Below are 21,806 nucleotides of genomic sequence, written 5' to 3'. Positions count from 1 at the left end.
AGCCAAAAAAATAAATAAGTGATCCAATACACTCACAATCAAAGATTAGATAACTCTCTGTTAGAGTTAAACTACAAGTTGACAATCTAAAATGACATAAAACGAGGTACACACCACTCACCCCAACAAACATCTCTGATTCAACAAAAATAAGGCCAAGAAGATTGATGCATCATATAAAAGTATGTGATGGACAACACAAATGCCACAAGAAGGCAATAAATATTCACGAAAATCATTTTCCAAATAGGTGAGTTCATAAAAGGAACCGATATGAAAAGATAATTTCAAATCGAAAAAACCCAATAATGGTAGATGAACAATCTTAGAAAAAGTGCAATCATATGCATAACAATCTTTTGAATAAACAAGAAGCATGCTTAACATAATCAATTCTTAAAGATGAAGTCATAAATTCATTGATCAAAGAATAGATGCACTAGGGCACGTTACATACAAAAGATTTAATAATTTTTAAAGAGAAGACAAGGCCATATTGTCCTAAAAAGAAGTCTTTTAAAAACAAGTCTACTATGAGACAAACAAAACATGTAATATTAAGGAAATAATACATATAAAGTTTTTAGGAGAACTTTTTACAATCCCAAAAGTAAGCATATTTTTTACCAATCATGCAAATAATCTAATAACTCATAGTTATATAGAAGCTATGAAATTATACCAAACATTATTCATAATGCAATTTATTTTGTGTGACTATGACATAATTTTAGAGAAAAACGAGTTAACATTATAAAATGTATTCAAAGCATCCAATGCAAGATTTATTTTTTATATAAAAGTCGAATAGAGATGAACACAAATATCGAAGATCATTCTCAAGCATAATCAATCGAGAATGTTTTTTAAAGAATTAGTTTTGCATAATGAAGAAAACATCTTAAAGTTAACCATTGTAATGAGATATGCGGAAATACAAATTACAAGGGATAACACGAGGATTCAATAAAGAACCAAATATCACAAGCACATAAAGTGCAAAATACACAAAAACCCACTAAGGCTTAAATGCCAAAAAGTAAAAGAAGAATATTATTGAAGGAAAAAAGTGAGAGAATCATTGAAATCATATGAGTATGCAAAAATATCCACGATATTACAGAAGACTTAAGGAAAAACATGATGACATAAGATACACATCATACAAGTTTCTAAAATTTTTATAAAATTCATATAATATACCTAAAAATCATATTTTAACATATGCCTAGAACTATCAATTTCTATAAAAATTAAATGCATACAACAAAGGAATTAGTCATATGAAAAGCACAATATTTAAGATTTTTAAAGGAAAATCATCTATTCTTATGATGATATGCAAAATTAAAACAAATTTTTTATGGAAATATGCTTACGTACAAGATTTAATAATTACTTTAAAAAACATATTCGTTTTAACATATTTAACAAGAGGCTACTATTTAAAATAGAGATACATATACGTAAATGAGATACATAAAGACACAACACATGAGATAAATAATACAAAAGACACTTTAAAAAGATATGAGATACATACTGGATAAGAACTTTTCTTGAATCCAAGCCACACAATTTTGTGTGACATGTTTTTTGAGACAACCATCGCAACACACGATCTATTCTCCTAGAGACCTTACTCTGATACTATGTAAGGAAATTGGTGGAAGTGTAACCCAAGAATGCGCAAGCATTCACAAAGTCCAACAATGGACAAGCACTATGGCAACCAAACACGAAGTCCACAAAGGGACAATATAAAAGACTAAAAAGGCTACACAAGCATGAAAAATATAATAGAATATTTATTGAAATGGGCCTTGAAAGACATATAAATACAAGGGAGAATGACCCCTATTTATACAACAAATAGAGCAAAAGGGAGAGCCATTGGGGGCTGTCCATAGAGATGTTGGGAGCCCCAACGGTCACATTTGTGACTTTTGGGGGTCCCAACGACTCTGTGGGACCCCCAATGTGTGTTCAAAAGGGAATTTAACAAAAGAAAAATTACAAAAAATAGAAGAATAAAATAACCTAATTAATAAATAGTTGTTTCTATAAACAACTATGTAAAAAGACAAAAATACCCCTATCGGGTATTACAAATGAATTATATAATTTATATATATATATATATATATATATATATATATATATATATATATATATATATATATATATAAACATGTATATATACGTATGTATACATATATATATATGCATATATATTTTTAACAAGTTTATCATTCTTATTGGTGAAAACAAACCACTTGCATCCAAAGACTCTTAATCTAGAATAATTAGGAGATAAGTTAACAAGTTTTTCAATTGAAGTTATATTTTTCAAAGAAGATAACATTCGATTAATAAGATAGATAGCACCCAAAAAGCTTTTGAAACTTGATTTGCTATTAATAAAGTCCTAATGGTTTCCATGATGTGTCGATGTTTACGTTCGGCCAGGCCATTTTGTTGTGGTGTGTGTGGACAAGATCTTTGATGTGTGATGCCATGTAAGTTGAGATAATTTTTTAATTCTTTGGACATAAATTCTCCCCATGAATTAGTGCGAAAAATAGAAATATCATTTTGAAATTTATTTTTAACCATTTTATGAAATGTTTAAAAGTCTAAAGAAACCTCAGATTTATGCTTCAGGAAGTAAATCCAAGTATGCCTCGAAAAGTCATCGACAAAAATTACATAATATGCATATCCACCTTTTGAAATAACTGGTGCAGGACCCTAAACATCCAAATGTATTAATTCAATTGGTCTAGAAGAAACAAAAGTTCTATTATGAAATGATAATCTTTTCATTTTGCCAAGGATACAATCTTTACAATTAAAACTTTCAAAATTACAAAATTTTCCTAAACTTGGAAAATATTGGATTTTAGACATATGAGGATAACCAAGTGTTTTGTGCCACAAATCCAACTCTAGTTTCTAAACATTATAACAAAAAGCATTCTTAGGCAATTCCAAAAAATTCATGTGATAGAGTCCTTCTCTATGGTCTTCCCGGATCAGTTTTCCTAACTGGCAATCCTGTACCCAACAACCATGAGAAGAGAAGGAGATATTACACCCATAATCAGATACTTGAGAAAAAAATAAAAGGTTTAAATTTAGTTTAGGAATATATCTAACTTCTAGGATAAAAAAATTCTTTGTTTAATGAAGTTTTTCAAAATTTTATATTCCTATTTCAAGAGAGGTACCATCAGCTTTGAAAACTTTTGACACACTAGACATTCGGATAAGCTATCAACATTTGGTGTCATATGAAAAGAAGCACCAGAGTTAAGAAGCCAAGGAAAGTTATCGGGATCGGAGAATGATGAAACAACTGCTCCAGTCAAGGTTTCAGTTAAGGAGGATGCTCTTTTGAGAAGAAGTTGAAGAATCTCCATTAATTGAGACATAGATACTGGTGTATCTTGATCTTTTGATTTCAATGCGATAGATGCAACTTTCTTTTCTTTTCTTCTTTTTAGCTTAGGACATTGAGGCCTATAGTGCCCCGACTCATGACAATGCTAACTGTAGAAGATGAACCGAACCTGAGAGAGAGAGAGAGAGAGAGAGAGAGAGAGAGAGAGAGAGAGAGATACGGCTGAACAAAGAAAACAGAAAACTCGATACCTCATTAGGGCTTCTCTCTATATTAAATAGAGAGAGGCAAAACAAAGAAATTACATCTAAGACCTTATGAAAAAAGTATTTCAGAAAACCTCTAATAAAGAAAAACTTAACCTAAAAACCACCTATTCTCAACACTCCCCCTCAAGCTGGAGCATAGATATCTATCATGCTCAGCTTGTCACAGCATCTGGAGAAATTAGGCCTAGCAAGAGGCTTTGTAAACATATCTGCAACTTGGTCTTCAGACTTTAGGTATTTTGTAGTGATATGACCAGCTTGAATCATATCTCTTACATAGTGACAATCAACCTCAATGTGCTTTGTTCTCTCATGAAAGACAGGATTGTTTGCTATATATGTTGCCGCTTTGTTATCACACATCATGGTCATTGGAGAAGAAACCTTCACCTGGAGATCATTAAGAACAGTGCGAACCCATATCAATTCAGCAGTTGTTTGGGCCATAGCCCGATATTCTGATTCTGCACTCGACCTAGAAACCACATTTTGTTTCTTACTTCTCCATGAAATCAAGTTGTCTCCCAGAAACACACAGAATCCTGTGGTAGACTTTCTATCTACTACAGATCCAGCATAGTCAGCATCAGAATAAGCTACTATCTCCAGAGTTCCACCTTTCTTGAACAGTAACCCCTTTCCAAGAGAGGATTTTAGATATCTGAGAATCATTATGGCTGCATTCCAGTGTACCTCAGTTGGTTTGTCCATGAACTGGCTAACTTTGCTTACTGCTAAAGCAATATCGGGTCTGGTCACAGTTACATATAGTAACTTCCCTACTAGGGAGCGATAGCGTTTGCTATCAACAGGTTTTGACCCTTCTTCAACCAACTGAACTTTATGGTCCATGGGAATATTTGTTGGTTTAGCTTCCAACATGCATGTTTCCTTTAATAAGTCAAGAACATACTTTCGTTGAGACAGAACCATCCCTTCACGGCTTCTAGCAACTTCTATACCCAGAAAATACCTGAGTGAACCAAGGTCTTTTGTAACAAAGTGTTTATGAAGATGAGCTTTTGTGGCTTCAATAGCTTTCACATCATCTCCTGTAAGAATGATGTCATCCACATATACTACCATAACAACTATGCCAGAGCTAGTTTTCTTTATAAAAAGAGTATGATCTGCTGCTGATCTGTTAAAACCAAAGCTTGACATCACTTCAAACAACTTTTGAAACCATGCACGAGGACTTTGTTTCAAGTCATAAATCGCCTTTCTCAATTTGCACACCTTATGACACTCCCCCTCAACCTCAAAACCTGGAGGTTGTTGCATGTAAACGGTCTCGGAGAGATCCCCATAAAGAAAGGCATTTTTCACATCTAATTGACACAAGTTCCAGCCATGCTGAACAGCTACTGAGAGAACAAGACGGATGGTACCCATCCGTGCAACAGGAGAAAACGTTTCAAAGAAGTCAATTCCATATGTCTGGGTATATCCTTTCGCGACTAATCTGGCCTTGTACCTTTCAATAGAACCATCAGATTTGTACTTTATTGTATATACCCATTTACAACCAACAATGTCAGCATCTGCTGGGGAATCAACTAGATCCCAGGTATGCTGAGATACCAAAGCCGTCATTTCTTCTTGCATAGCCATCTTCCAGCGAGTATCAAGTGCTGCCTGCTGATAGTTCAGAGGAATGGTTTCAGCAGACAAGGCTGAAATAAAAGACTTCATCTTATGTCCAATTCTGGCATGGGAGACAAAATGAGCTATGGGATATAAGGTGCATTGTCTTGTCCCTTTTCGTAGAGCAATAGGCCTGTTATTATCATCATGAAGAACACTATTGTCAGTAGAACTTACCTCAGGAGAAGAAGAAGATGAAGGCTCTTGCGGAAGTAGAGCTCTACGCACATATACCAATGGAGGATTATTAAATCTGGAAGAGGATGAAGTTTGGTTCGGTAAGGAGGGCACAGATTCCAAAGGAAAAGGAGGTATAGGTAATGGAAAAGACTCAACTGGATCAACCTGCAATGGAGAACCAGAACTAGAGTAATATGGAGAGGATTCCAGGAAAGATACGTCCGCACTGACATACTCTCGGCGAGAAATAGGATCATAACATCGATAGCCCTTCTGATTTTTCGGATAACCGATAAATATGCATTTTGTAGCTTGAGCTGCTAATTTATCACGGTCAGGGCCAAGTTTATGAACAAAACAGACACATCCAAATATTTTTGGTGAGAAAGAAAAAAGTGGGGCATTAGGTTTTAGGATATGTAATGGAATTTGATCACCCACAGAAGACGAAGGCATGCAGTTAATCAGATAGCAAGCAGTGGTAATCACATCACCCCAGTATGACGCAGGAACATTGGATTGAATCATAATGGTCCTTGCAACATCAAGGAGGTGCCGATGTTTTCGCTCAGCCACCCCATTTTGTTGAGATGTATAGGCACAGGAAGTTTGGGGTTGGATGCCATGATCTTGGTAAAATTGTAACAGATCTTTTGATTTAAACTCAAGAGCATTATCAGTGCGAACAATCTTGACAATAGATTCAAACTGAGTTTTTATTTCAAGAATTAGGGATTTGATAAGACTTGGAACTTCAAATCGTTCTTTTATTAAAAATACCCATGATAACTTAGAGAAATCATCAACAATAACAAGATAATACCGACACTGAGTCCTAGTAGGAATCTTACTAGGACCCCATACATCTGCATGAAGAAGTTCAAAAACTTTATTACTCGACTGACTCTGACTCAACGGGAACGAACTTCGATGATGCTTGCCCAACTGACATGCTTCACACTGAAATGATGTGGTGGAAGGAATCTGAGGAAAGACCGACCGAAGCTTTGACAATGAAGGATGACCAAGACGACGATGCCACTGAACAGGGCTGAATGAATGGTCCACTGCAGCATGAACAGAACCCATTGGATAATGTAGGTAGTAAATTCCATTTTCTTCATAGCCTCCACCAATCTTCTTCCCCGTCAGCAAATCCTGAAAATGACAACCCATTGGATCAAATATTACTCTACAATTTTGTTCTTTTATAAGGCAACTAACAGAAAGTAAGCTTTGAGGAAAGTTTGGAGCATGAAGAGCATTTTTCAACTGTAATGAAGAGGATATAGAAATATTTCCCTGACCAACAACCGGGGAGGAGCTCCCATCGGCTAATGAGACTCCAAGTTGAGCCTTAATGACCTTTAGATCTGAAAAAACACGAGAATTTCCACACAAATGTCTGGATGCACCAGAGTCAATAACCCACTTACTATCATTCGGATGGAGATAATTCCCGGTTGAATAGGCAATACCAGCTACAGGAGAACTGGAACTGAAAGGTCGGAGAGCAATCAACTCATCATATTCCGCACGACTAAGGGTGATACTACTTTCATTTGCAATGATATTCTCTTGTGCATTAGTTGCCTCAATAGTAGTAACATGAGCTTTAGGATTATATGACTTTGATGCAGAAGGGATTGGCCGACCATGCTTATCCCAACAACGATCTTCTAAATGTCCAGATTTTCCACAGAATGTACATTGAAGCTTTCCTCTGCCTCCCATACCACGTCCACGTCCACGTCCTCGTCCTCTGATATTCTGAATATTTCCATGGCCATAACTAGATGGGGCAACAAGAGCAGATGTCTGAGTCACAGGCTGAGATTGTGGAAGAGATATCGCAAGTCTACTCAGACGATTGTAAGCGTCAGCAAGAGTGGGAACATCTGAACCAGTCAACATTTGAACTTTTGCAACAGAAAAATCTGAAGAGAGACCTGTAAGAAAACGAGCAACCATGGTTTGTTCTTGATGGTCATTTTGCTTCGAGCAACACAAAGGCCGGTGAGCATTAAGTCTTTCAAACACAGCTTTGACAAAGGCATAGTACTGGGTCAAGGTCTGATCTCCCTGTTGCAAGTTATATATTTCCTGTTCGACTTGTAGGACACGACTCACATTCGTTTCTTGTGAGTATGTATCACGAAGATTGTCCCACATTAGTTTGGCTGTATTATAGTAGATCAATCCATCTGCAATATGGGGTTCGGCACTGTTCATGATCCATGACATAACTATGTTATTATCTTCATCCCAAGTAACATATTTTCCCAATTTCTCAATGGGTTCGCCTTCCAACAAAATATGTTTTCGACGATGTCCAGATACCGACATCATAAAAGTTCTGGACCACCTGGCATAGTTGGTTTCATTCAACCTAACAGAAGAGCCATACGAGAAGGGGTTGGCAAACACCTTATACTCCCCAATATGTTCCATTTTGGAATCACCTTTCGACGTTTCAGCCATATCAAAAAAAAACTCACTTGAACAACAAGTGTTCAAGGGAAAAAAAAATTTCTTCAACTCAGCAGGAAACCACTCCTACTGTTCCACAAAATAAAGATCAATCCAGCAGGAAATCACATTTGCTATTTTCCATGACAGAAGAGTAACTTCAACACTCAACACAACAGGGAGTTAAAAAAAAAATAATTCCAGTTGCTGTAGTTACCACAGAAATCCTGATCCTTGCTGCACCCAAACATATCACCACACATGATAGAATGCAGTCGCAAGACACAATGCTAACTAAACCTGCTGTTCTCCAACATATACGACATGACATCCAGTAAATATCACACAAAATCAGCTTCTGCAAGAACTCAACACTTACGGCCACACAAAAAAAAATTTGTTGCTCCCAAACAGCAGGAACACACCTCGACGAGGATTCAACACTCACGACAACAGAAAAAAAATTCTGTTATTTCCACCCATCAGGAATATCCTTCGACAACTTATGAACCAAAACACAACTCGTCATAGCAGCAACAAGACTCGGCACCACCAGGTCGCAGCAAACTCCCAACAGCGTAGGTAGTCACGAGGAGAGAAAACAAAAAAAAACGAGGAGATACGACACCCACAACAGGCATCCACGACGAGCACGAGGAGATACGACCCCCACAGCAGGCATCCACGACCAGCAGATGATACGACACCCACAGCAGGCATCCACGACCAGCAGAATGCCAAAAAAAATATTTAAAGTGCTGACCTGATTAGAACATTACTCAGCGTGATCGAAGTTTGATCATGATCATGAAAGCCTCCATGAATCGACTGAGTTCTGGTAGAGCACGATCACACTCCCACTTCACAGTCGATCACGTTCCCACGATCGGCTGTAGCTCTGATACCATGTAGAAGATGAACCGAACCTGAGAGAGGGAGAGAGAGAGAGAGAGAGAGAGAGAGAGAGAGATACGGATGAACAAAGAAAACAGAAAACTCGATACCTCATTAGGGCTTCTCTCTATATTAAATAGAGAGAGGCAAAACAAAGAAATTACATCTAAGACCTTATGAAAAAAGTATTTCAGAAAACCTCTAATAAAGAAAAACTTAACCTATAAACCACCTATTCTCAACACTAACAAATGACTTTTCTTTTGCCAAAATCAGGTAGCCTATAAGTGCGCACATAGTTACCTGGTCTAGACACAGCTAGAACAAAATCATCTTCAGGTTATAGAGTATTCTTCCTAAGTCTGTTTTTCTCCATAGTCAGTTCCTCTATAGTATCAATAATAGAGAAAACCTTTTCTCGACGTAAAAGAGTCGATTTGGTCGACTCAAATTTTGGTCTTAAACTGTTTATAAATTGATAAAAATGTTTCATATCAAGTTCCTTTTGGCAAAGATCGATATCTTCTGAACAATGCCATTTTGGCTCAAGAAGAGCCAATTCCTCCCAAAGTTTGGATAATTCATTGTAATATTCCCTAATAGTTTTGTCCTTTTGAGTCGTCATCCGGACTTTGTCTTGCAAATTGCACACATGTGCAGTATCTTTAAGGAAATACATATTTCTAAGATATTTTCAAACTTTATCGTCATGCTCAAATTTAGCAAAGCTAGAGCATTTCTTAATATCAATGCTATTAATTAGCCATGACATAATTTTGGCGTGCCCTATCCTCAACTCTTTTCATTTTTTCTCATAGTTTGTCAATGCCTTGTTCTTCTCTCCTTCCGTGAGAGGTACTTCTTTGTCATTCTCAATTTTTGTAAGAATTAATTTTGGTTCTGAATTGGAAACATCCACTGTACCTGACAACCCTTTCTCCCAAATGTGGTGCTTCATGATTGAAGCCCACATCACACATAGTTGGTGTCATTTAATTTCATGGATATGATGGTAATCTTATCATTGTTATCCATCTTTTACAAGAGTGATAAAAAGAGAGAATAGATGAGAGAAGAAAAAAAGAGAAATAAAAAAATAAGAGAGGAGAAACATGAGCACAAACACAAAATTTCGTAGCTAAGCTTCTTCCAAATGCTTTCCTTTTTCAAAAAGTCTCTTGAGTCACGAACAAGAGGATAAAACACCCTTTGCAAAGGAGGCATGGAAAATAAGGCAGGAATTCTTCAAGATCTAAGGTCTTCAAGACTCCAATACCATGTAATGAAATTGTGGTCTTCCACAAAAGCACGTGAATCTCTCAAAGTGTGTCGGTTGGAGACACCTCAAACACAACCCATAAAAGGGTATAAATGGAAGAAGAAGAAGAACAACAACAACAACTACGCCTTCATCCCAAAACAATTGGGGTCAGCGATATGAACCAAAAAAGAAAATCATTATGGGTCTTCCACATGAATCCTTCTCCTCCAATCATTTCTATCCAATGCCATGTCCTCGGTGAGGTTCAAAGCATTCATATCCTTTCCTATCATCTCTATCCATGTCTTCATACGCCTACCCCGACCTCTTTTAACTAATATATTTTTCCATTTCTCCATCCTTCTAACTGGAGCATCATTAGGCCTTCGCCGAATATGTCCAAACCACCGTAAACGATTCCCTCTTATCTTATTTTCAATGGGTGCAACGCCTACCTCCTTACGTATCTCCTCGTTTCGAATCTTATCTTTTATTGTATTTCCACACATCCATCTAAGCATACGCATCTCAGCTACACTCATTTTTTGAATATGATGTCTCTTGGTAGCCCAACATTCTGTACCATATAGTAAAGTGGGCCTAATAGTCATCCTATAAAACTTTCCCTTCAACCGCAAAGGCATTCTACGATCGCACAACACTCCAGTTGCACTTTTTCATTTCATCCACCCAACCTTGGGTGATATACAAGATTGCACAAACTATCGTGGTATAAAACTCATGAGTCATACTATGAAACTTTGGGAGAGGGTGATTGAGTCTAGGTTGAGGAAGGTTGTCATGATATCGGAGAATTAATTTGGTTTTATGCCTGGAAGATCACCTATGGAAGCTATACATCTTCTTAGACAACTTATTGAGAGATATAGAGAGAGGAACAAAGATTTGCATATGGTTTTTATTGATTTGGAGAAGGCATACGATAGAGTACCTAGGGACGTTCTCTAGTGGACAATGAAGAAAGGTGTTTCTATCAAGTACATTAGTATAATTAAGGATATGTATGAAGGAGTAATAACCAATGTCCGCACTTGTGGAGGGGTGACAACCAAATTTCTTATAACGATTGGGTTACATCAAGGATCTGCTTTAATCCCTTTCCTATTTGCTATAGTGATGGATGAGCTTACGAGATCAATTCAAGAAGATGTTCTGTGGTGAATGTTGTTTGCTGATGATATTGTTTTGATTGATGAGTCTAGAGCTGGGGTTAATGCTAAGTTAGAATTATGGAGACAAACATTGGAAGCAAGAGGTTTTAAGTTGAGTAATTGTAAGAGAGAATACATGGAATGTCGGTTTAGTAAGCAACGAAGTAGTGATGGGAGTGTAGTGAAGCTTGGTGAGCAAGAAATACCGGTGGATGAGTGTTTCAAATATTTGGGATCTATCATTCAAAAGTATAAGTATGGAGATGTAAATCATAGAAAATGGAAGAACACAATAAAAATAATAAATTTTTATTTCTCACAAGATATGCTTAAAAAGCAATAAATACAATGGAGGGGGAACACCCCCATTTATACAAGTGGGAGAGTGATGAAGAACGACTATATCGATAGTCAAGTCCTAGTTGAGACTTGACTAGGATATGGTATCTAGTTCTAAACGATCCAGATAAAAATAAAAATACAAAAAAGGGAAAAGAAAATAAAAATAAAAATAAAAATATATATAATAATATAATATAATAGCATTATTATATATATATATATATTATATGTTACATTTTAACATATGATATATATGCTCCAGAATTTTTAATCTAAATCAAGAACATATATCATTCTTGAACAGTAATTCCAAGCCACTATGACTAATAAATATTAAATAATAATCCAATTTAATCACTGAGAAAGTTTGAAAAGAGAAAACATGAAAGGATCAGGACCATATAAAAAAGAAAAGTTAAGGGACACAGTTATGCTCATGATGTGTTAGTACATCTAGTGTTGTGCCAATGTTATTTCATATTGACATTATATGGAACATGCATTCTAAGTGAAGTTTCCGTACAACATACAACAATGTTTTCCATCATAGGTCACAACAAACTCATCCAATAGAGCTAAAGATAAATGGATGGATGGATCATAAGTAAATCAAGATTATGTCAGAAAAATCAAAACAGGATGAGGTTTACTTCACTTCCAGCTTCCTTCACAGCTTACAGCATTATCCAGCTTAACTCAAATTGACTTAGGGGGCACCAGCAATAACAAGTAGTTACTTACAGGTTCTTGCAGTAAAACAAATTTGGAGCTGACTTCTGGACGAATTCTCGCCTTCCCTCTATAGATAAAGGCCTTATGCATTTTACAAGCTTGTGGCAATCTAACTTGCATAGTGTACAAACACCTCTCTCTACCTTGAAAAGGGCCTGAAACACAGGGTTACTAGTAAATTTAATGGACAGTAGCAGAAATGTGGACAATAAACAAAACATGGAAAAGTGAGGCAGCCACACGTTTTATAACACTACATAAGCTCCTAACCTGACGTAGTGAGTGTTGGCTAGTTCTTATTCTGTACTCCTCAAAACAGCTCAATCCACAGAATAGATCCTCAAAGTATTCAGGCTCCTTTGCAAGTGAACCACTGGGGGAAGAAACATAGAGTAAGTAACTACTGTTCTAATAAAATGTAACAATCATCTTTCTAAGGAGCACATACAGGCATGGTTCCTGACATAGTTTACAGAGTGGCTGCTCCATAATGTTCCATGCTTGAGTGTATTCTTTTGTCCTGTTGACAGAGCCACCATGAAGAAAGACCTTTCTCCACATGGCGTTTTCGGGTAGTGAATGGCTTATATCATTGATAGGAGTGGTGCGGCGTGTACTTCTGCCTTTGAGCAATCCCTAATGCAACAAAATTATGCAGTTATAACCACAAATGACATGACTTCAGCCAAATTTCCCAACCCCATGATAAACATATAATGTCAAACATGGGCTAATGACATGAGTATGTTCGCTTATAGCTTCCATGCGTTTGTAGGTAGTAATCCAAGTATATAGGCAAGTCCCATGAGGACAGTAAAAGAACAGGTACAGATGGTATAATGTGGAAAACATAAGTGTAAAGATTAAATGTATCATTTTGTATATTGCATATATACATACGTATATATGTATATTGATTATTTGTATATATACATACTTATGTATATAATATAGCATATATGTATACATTCACATGTATACGTATATATATTTCTATATACGTATAATATGTATATATATTGAGGACTAAGTCAAACAAGTTGACTTAATCCCAACGGCTAGAATTATAGCCATTGTGAGGCTTCTCCTTGTTGGCTATTGAGAGGACTTCCTCTCTTCCTCTCATTTACTTCTTTCTCTCTTTCTCCTTTATAAATAAAGGGTGTGTGAATGTGTAAGGTAGAGAGAGTGATCGGTAGTATTAAGGTTGTGTATTATTTTTGTTTGAGTGCATTATAGTGAGGCTTGAATGTAATTTTAGTTTGTATTTCTTTTAATGTCCATTATGAATAAAATTATTTATTTACATTTTGATATGTGTCGTATAATTCTTAAGTTTGTCATTTAAATGTATAATGTTTTGAGTCTTGGAGATCATCATGGAGTGCATTGGAATCTGCACTATTTCGTGATATGGTATCAGAACAAGGCATCGGTCTTGGAAAGGATTCGTATTAATAAATGAAATAGATTTAAAGATTTCACATTCTGGTATGTATCTTTGGCTACTTGTTTTTTATATGAATGATACACTTTAAAAGGAGTTATGTTAAAAATAAATATTTTCGTGAAGTACGTGAAAATTGTGGTGTTTTGATATGTCTTAAATTATGGATATGTTTAGTGAAAAACTATATTTTGCATATACTTTTACACTCATTTTTTTTTTTTTGGATTTGATTTGAAACTTGTCTTTTCAAATCAAACATTTGATATGAACTCACCTATTTGGAAATTGAATTATGTAAGTATGAATTGACTTTTTATGACATTTTGACTCGTCCATCACAAAATTTTATATGATGCATCATCTCTATTGGCCTTGTTGTTGGGTCAGGGTTAGCTCTTGAGGTAAGTTATGCGCGCACCTCAAATCATCTTATCAATCTGCAATTATCAAAGTTTGTGTGTCGTGTTGACACCAGTCTTAGATTTGATTGATAGTTGATTGGCCTCAGTATTCATATATGCTTTAGTTGATTTAGAGATATTTGTTGGGGTGAGTTGCATGCACCTCATTTTATGTCAGTTTAGATTGTCAAATTATATTTTGGCACTAATTAACAATTGTTTGATCTCAAGATCTAAGTGAGGTGTTTGACTCATTTATTGTATGGTCATTATTATTAGGGATGCTTATAACTCTGTTTATCTGTGATGGCTATTTTTTTTAAAACCATGATGTTTCAAAAGTTTGTTAAAATAGATATTGTTGTTGATGACATTACAAGCCTTCTTACATCATTATATGTAGACAATAGATATTTGTTCACACCATTGTGTGTGTTTTTAGCACTTTGTTGGCATTGAGATTATACTCTTTATTTTACTCTTTATTTAGTCGCTAATATACTTAATTTGTTGAGTGTCATTATATGTAGATAAGAGGTATTTATTCACACCTTCATGTGTGTTTTTAGCTCATTGTTGGCATTATACTCTTGATCTAGTCGTTGATGCACTTGTTTTTCAAGTGTCATTATATGTAGACAAGAGATGTTTATTCACACATTCGTGTGTGATTTTAGCCCTTTGTTGGCATTATGCTCTTGTTCTAGTAGCTGATACACTTGTTTTTAAGTGTCATTATATGTACACAAGAGATGTTTATACACACCTTTGTGTGTGTCTTTGGCCCTTTAGTGGCATGATATTTATGCGCTTGTTCTAATCGTTGATACACTTGATAATTGAGGTTTGAAGGCCTAGGAGATGATTGCTTGTGATGGTCAAACTAGTATTTTTAATTTGCAAGATTCATTCGTTATGATGATTGAGATTTTTAAAATTTCTTCTAATTACTACTGTAGTTATTTATGTTGTTGAGGGCATTTCAACCAAAGAAAAATTATAAAAGAATTCCATGTCTTTGAGCATTAGGTTTTGCTTTTATTAAATGTTGCATGTCCTTGGTTTGAAAGTTAAGGCTATATATCCTTGGAAGTGCTTGTGAATTCATATAGATACATACATACTTACACATGGGAGTAGGTGCATACTGCCTACCACTATAGGTATGAACAACACATCTCTGGTAATTTTTTCGCAAATCCAACCAAGCGAATGTGTTCACTATCGTCAATTCGCTAGGAACCAGTTATTGGACTTGTTTTCTCGATGAAAAACACAATTTTTTAAGCTTGAATATTCACAAAATTCATGTCATTGATGTTTAAGTCCCTAAAAAGTTTCTCACTTGTAATCAGGCGATCCATCCTACAAAATCCAGCATGTAAATCACATCTGTAGGGTCAGATTTTAAAAAAATAAATCACAGCCAAAAATACCCCATTCATACCTATTTCGTACATAAGGCATACGCACCTCTCTCTCTCTCTACATACACACACGTGACAGAAATGAATAAATTTTATATTTATATTTATATTTTATTTTTTCTATTTTTTATTGTTAAATTTAGAATTTTCCAAGATCTTCTCGAGAAAATCACTTTTTGAAAAAACTTTGAGCAAAACCCTCTGCAAGAAATTGCTGAGAATAATACTGGTCACTATGAGAGAGAGCAATAAATTTTGTGCAGGTGAATGCAAGTTGCATATATAGTCTAAGTGTTTATATGAGGGTACAACAAGAGAAGAACAATCCTTGTGCAACTCATTCCAGTATGGAAAGGAATTATATACTTATTTCACAGTCCAAAATCATCTAAACAACCTGTCTTGCAAGTTCCAAAGAAAGCTGTTCTAAGTCATAATGATCCTTTGAACAAAATTGCAAGCAATAGGTGCAATAACCATTTATCTGTTCTAGTTAGCATGTTTTCATTTGAACTGAATAAAATGAGAGCACAATGAACATTCTTCAAGGGAATCAATCACCAAACCAAATGTTTTATCCAGGAAAAAATAGCTATCTTGAAAAATCATGTATTATAAAGTTGCAAAACATGACACATAAATGAGTATTTACCAGAATAGTAAGATAGCAGGCAGATTATGCTACTAAACATACCTCAGATCCGTGGTTAACTGTTTCCTTAAAATAGCACAATTCAATGTCTAAAGGCAATTGCAATGGCTTGCCAAGCAATTTATTGCGTTCAATAGGTCTAAGATCATTCCATTCCTTGATAAATGCAAGCATTTGTTCTCGATATGCTGGGTTCCAAAGTATAGAATTTTCAACTGTTCCCTCACTCATTTCAGGAATAGATGGGATCTGAAGCTCCAGTTCTTCTGGTCTGAAGTTTTCAGAAAGTAGCCTTGGCCTCAAATCCTCTCCCTTAACACAAGCATACAAGTGAATTCTACCAGTATTCTGGCTTACCTGAAAATCAATTAAGATGCGGAAAAAAATTAGATACATACATATTGAGGCAGAGACTACCATGACAAGAAAAAAAAAGACAGGCATATCTAGGCAGACTACCATTACAAGAAGGCAGATTAAAAAGAAAAAAACAAATGTACAAATATACAACTTTTTAGAAATTAAATGTACAAGTTCACCATTTGAAACAGGAGATTTAACTGCAAGTAATCGAGAAGCAGGCAACATGGCTAGAATCACGCATCAATCCATTCGTCATGCAGCTATTCAAAATAAACTTATCAAAATTAAATAAAAATATATATGCGTGATGAATGGAATTTTTCCATTGCTAAATTATGTATATATGTACACTTTTATTAATCTCATGTTTGCTACTCCTTGAACTTACCCTGTATTGGTGAGGATTTTCCATGTGATGAAGGTAATTCTAGTGTATACTGTTGCTCTTTTTTTTTGTTTCACATGGGTAAGGAAAACCACTTATAGCACATGATCCTGCATCCAGGTTTGGATTGAAATGACAATCAGTTTTAGTTTAGAGGTGCACATGGGGTAGTGTCCTACATGTGAAGCGTGACAAGCGTCCTATTCCTGGATCTTGCAGTTCATCTCAATCGTATAACTGGATGATACAAACACACAGACAAATGAATGTAACCAACCTTTATTTGGAAAAACGACCCCACAGATTTGGGACAAAACCATACCTAACAAGAAATGTGGAGCATAAATAAAGGTCTTCCCAGTCATCACCATCAGCCAACCTTACTGCGTGAGTGAAAAGATTAAGTCCTCCTCTCTTCAACCATCTAAGGTTTTTGTCTACTGAACTGAATCCATATGCACATGCAAGCGGCTGTGTTGCTGCACCTGCGACTGGATCAGTGCCAGTTTCTGTAGCGGACTCATTTGACCAAGTTTAGGAGCCATCTCCCCTTCCCAAGAGGCCAGTTGATTCGAGAAAGTGCAAAGTTGTTGCAAAAGAGGCTATGGATTTGTTGCTGCTGAAGGGACAGGGAGAATGAGCAGTGACAATCACATAGGCCTCTTCAGCTTGAGTTGGGTGGGTTTTAGCAGGGTACACTGGGCCAGGTGTCTGCAGATCACAAAAAAAAATATACCAATGTGATCTTGAAAGAGCGTGTTATGTTTTCTCTTCATTGAGTTGAAGTCACCTGTGTAAATTCCTCCACTGTAATAGGTTGTTTAAGTTGCCTAAGTCTAGTACCAAAAATAGAACTTAGAGATGACAATGGTGTGAGATCACACCCGCATACAGATCTGATCTGTAACGCCCATTGAAAAAAAATCTGTGTCGGACAGATGTCAGACACGTGCCCCGCACGCGTCAGACACGTGTCGCGGTCGGTGCATCGTGTCGGACCCGGATCCGGGCTGGACCCGAGCTCGAGCCAACCTGCGACTCGGCTTCTCGAATTCTCGAGAAGTCGGTGTCCTTAAAAGGACACAGCGTCTCGGGCGAGGGTCCAAAACCCTCGCTCCTTCTCTCTCCTCTCCCGTCTCCGTTCCTCCCTGCGGCCACCGACGTCGGCGACTCGCCGCCGACCACTGCCTTCGTCTTGGGTGCTGCAGCCGATGTCGATCGTGCCTTTGCGCCGAAGCCCCCCAACGCCGAAGCTTTCTTTCCCACTGCCGACCTCCCCGTCGCCGGTAGTCATAGCCAACGGCAGCTTTCGAGCTTCGGCAACGCCACCACCTCTTCGCCTCCTCTCCATCGCCGGCAAACACCCTCCGTCCGGTGGCCTCAGCCGACAGCGGCCTTCGAGCATCGTCGACCCTCTTGTCGGCGACCATCTCCACCTCCCGACAGGCGGTCGGCTACGCCACAACCCCGATGCCGGGAGAGTCGGCGTCCCTTCCACTCAGCCTCCCTCCTTGTTGCATCGGTGATCCGTCGTCAGCCACTGCTCCCCTCCCCCTTTGCGGTGCATCTCGGTCATCGTCGATCGTGCTCGACGATCGCCAACAACCACCCTCCGTCCAGTGGCCTCCGCAGGCAACCCGACGATCGTCGCCGCCTGCGACCTCGGTTTCTTGGTGGCCACCCGTGACCCCGTCAGCTGCGCCAGAACCCCTCCGACGGCCCCCGTTGTTGCGATCTTCAGAGGTAAAACCTCTTCTCGCTTATTTTTCTCATTTGTGTAGGGTTGTTCGACAGGGGGGGCTGAGCCCCCTGTCGTCGCCTCTTGGCGGCAGGGGGTTAACCCCCCTTACCTTCCTTTTGCTATCAATCGACAGGGGGCTGAGCCCTCTGTCGTCACCTCTCTTCGGCAGGGTTGAGGCCCCTGCCTCTGGCACTACAGCCTGCGAGAGGCCTTGTTGCCTTTGTTGCTTCTTGTTTACATTACGGCATATACTAACGTTCCAAGCTCTCCAGGTTGAACGGTGGATCCAGCTCGCCTTCGTGGCTCGAGCTTGCGTTTACCTACGTCGTTGGCGTACGAGGACCCGCAACCCCTTAAGGTAGGGGATTCTAGCGTGAATGGACAATGAACGGATAAATACTAAAATAAGAAAAGATAACTAAAAGAGGATGATATATGTATACGTATAATATATATACGTATGTCTTTACCTTCAAGGACGCAGTTTCACGATCCTTGTCCTCTTTACTTTCTCGCACTTTCCTTTCTATTGCCGCTGCGCTATATGTACCTAGACTTTTCATTCATGTCTTTATATTTCATGTCTTTTAACTCAAGGATGTGGTTTCACGATCCTTGTCCTTTCTACTTTCTCGCACTTTACTTTCCTGCTGCCACGCGCTTTGCGCCCTGGCATTTACTTGCTTATGTCTGCCTTGTTCTCCAGGATGCAATCTTGGTCCTCTTTTACGTTCTTGCACTTTACTTCCTTGCATTTACTTGTTGTCCCGCGCTTTATGCGCCCTAGCCTTGCTACTTGCTTTACTCTTCGTACTTTACGTTCCTGTGCTGTGATGCTGGCTGTTGCACTTTCGTATGTGTTCGTCTTTACCTTGTTGCCGCACTCCATGCATATGCTTTGCTCGTGCATGTATTCTTATCTCTGTCGTATGCTTCTTTACTTGCTTACGTTTATCGATCTATCGAGGTGCAACCCCATGCCTCGTGAGTCGTCCTTTACACTTGTTAGTCAGTATAGGATCTCATATCTTGTGAGTTGCTTACGTAGTTGTCTGCTTGTGTGTTTCGATGGTCGAGGTATGATTCCATACCTCGTGTGTAGCTATAGCGTTCTACCTTCGCGGTGAAGCTTCGCCCATCGAGTCTTGCCCCTCGATTTACCATTGCATTAGTATGTGCCCAGGTTTGCCCATTGTCAGCTTGCACTCCGAGTGCAGTTTCGAGTGTATAGTGTATATCGTTTTGTAATGAAATGGTGGTCTTCAACAAATGCACAAATAACTCACAAACAAGTGTCTATTGGAGACACTACAAGCATGACCCTTGAAAGGGTATAAAAGGAAGAACACTTGAAAAATAAATAATACTTTATTCATGAACAAAATGCTTAAGAAGCATGGTTATTTACATTGAAGGGGTTCACCCCTATATATACAAAAAAGTGGGAGAGAGGAGAGCTCATTTTGAGCTCTCCAAAAGAGACGTTGGATTCCAACGTCTCTTAATATAGCTGTTGGACTACAGTCCAACAACATTTATTATTATAGCTGTTGGACTATAGTCCAACAACATTTATTATAGCTGTTGGACTACAGTCCAACAGCTATTTGCACAGTCATCAAATATCTAGTTTCTATTGAACTAGATGCTAAAAAAGAAAATAAAGAAAAATAATAAAAGAAAATATAATAATATTAAATAATATATATATATATTACATATTACATTTTAACACGTTTCACTTATCTTAAAAGCCACGACACACACTTATGCACTTCGATTCTCCAAAGATGATGGTTTTAGGTGCGAACCTATTTTCAAGGATGTATAGCTTTGTAAAGCAGAGATAGCAGCTGGATCTCTCAAATCGATGTATTTGGGAAAGGTGTGTTACAACCTCAGTTCGCCTATCCGATACGACTCAGATAACCCTGGTTTGGAGCCTGTGCACGAGTAGGGCGAGAACCCTATTGAAGCACTTGCGCCATCGCTAGATCAATGCTACATCACTTCTGATGCGAGACCTAGTTTCTAGGCTGTCTGGTTCAACCAAGATAGTAGTGTCTTCCTTCCTTCATGAAGGTATTGTTGGATTTTTTACGAGGAATCCATGTTCCTCCTCTTGTAGGTGTACTCTTAGTCACGTACGATATGTTCGGACCAGAGTTACCAGTCGAGGAAGCGGGAGCGGGAAGCGATACGGGAAGCGGGGGCGGGAAGCGAGGCACTTTAAAAAATTTAGGAAGCGGGGAAGCGTGGGACCACTTAGAAGAAAATTCCGAACCGTCTCGGAAACGACCTAAGAAGCGAACCGGAAGCGCCCTAGGAAGCGAACCGGAAGCGAGGGGAAGCGAAAAAAAATAAAAAAAATGGGGAAGCGAGGGGGAAGCGTGGGGGAAGCGTGGGGGAAGCGCTTCCCATAAAAGGGAAGCGCGCTTCCCAAAAAAGGGGGACGCTTCCCCTCACGCTTCGGAAGCGCGACGTTTCGCGCTTCCCCTTTTGCCTAGGCGCTTCCGGTAACTCTGGTTCGGACTACGAAGAACAAGACGAAAGGTCTGTAGTAACCTCTAAGCGTGTATTGACACATTAAGCTAATCATGTTATGTTGTTTTCGCCTAATAGGCAGAATGCTTGCGATTGTCTAAAGGACCCAAGCACGATAAGTTGGAACTCGAATAAGTTCACTGTAGACTTTTGTAAAGCAGATGCGTTGAGGGATTTCCTGCGAGAGATCCTTGTCCCTCTCATCGTGGTTGTACTTTTGAACAGGTACGTTGCGTACTACGATGAATAGGATGAGAGGTCTATGTCTACCTCGAACATGCAATGGCATGTGTTTAAGATCACAAGAGTGATGTTTCTACCCTTGCTATGAGTTGACCCCTCTCATCGTGGTTGTACTTTTGAACAGGTACATTAAGTACTGCGGTGAGTAGGATGAGAGGTGTATGGTTGCCTCGAACGCGCAATGGCGTGTATAATTCACATAAATGATAATCATGCGTCTTCACAGGCAAG

At 38.1% G+C, this 21,806-nt stretch overlaps 2 protein-coding genes across 3 annotated transcripts in view; one reads left to right on the top strand and one right to left on the bottom strand.

Annotated features, from left to right (window-relative positions):
• LOC149818789 (uncharacterized) overlaps nt 1-21,806 on the top strand; it is a 183,594-nt gene that overhangs the window by 63,460 nt on the left and 98,328 nt on the right. The gene's annotated exons all lie outside the window — the stretch shown is intronic.
• Nucleotides 1-21,806, bottom strand: part of LOC149818790 (SNF2 domain-containing protein / helicase domain-containing protein / HNH endonuclease domain-containing protein) — a 132,852-nt gene that overhangs the window by 25,610 nt on the left and 85,436 nt on the right. The window contains exons 17-23 of the mRNA XM_089985357.1: nt 18,589-18,782; nt 18,132-18,501; nt 17,702-17,758; nt 16,342-16,656; nt 12,818-13,005; nt 12,640-12,742; nt 12,379-12,524 (exon numbers count right to left, since the gene is read on the bottom strand). Coding sequence (XP_089841483.1) covers nt 12,379-12,524; nt 12,640-12,742; nt 12,818-13,005; nt 16,342-16,656; nt 17,702-17,758; nt 18,132-18,501; nt 18,589-18,782 — 1,373 coding nt within the window. The remainder of the gene's footprint in view (nt 1-12,378; nt 12,525-12,639; nt 12,743-12,817; nt 13,006-16,341; nt 16,657-17,701; nt 17,759-18,131; nt 18,502-18,588; nt 18,783-21,806) is intronic.

Source organism: Nuphar pumila, chromosome 13 (assembly GCF_984573655.1).
Source record: "Nuphar pumila chromosome 13, dmNupPumi1.hap1.1, whole genome shotgun sequence".
Classification (NCBI taxonomy): domain Eukaryota; kingdom Viridiplantae; phylum Streptophyta; class Magnoliopsida; order Nymphaeales; family Nymphaeaceae; genus Nuphar; species Nuphar pumila.
Note: the sequence above shows the minus strand (reverse complement) of the source record. Positions and strands in the feature narration are given on the sequence as shown.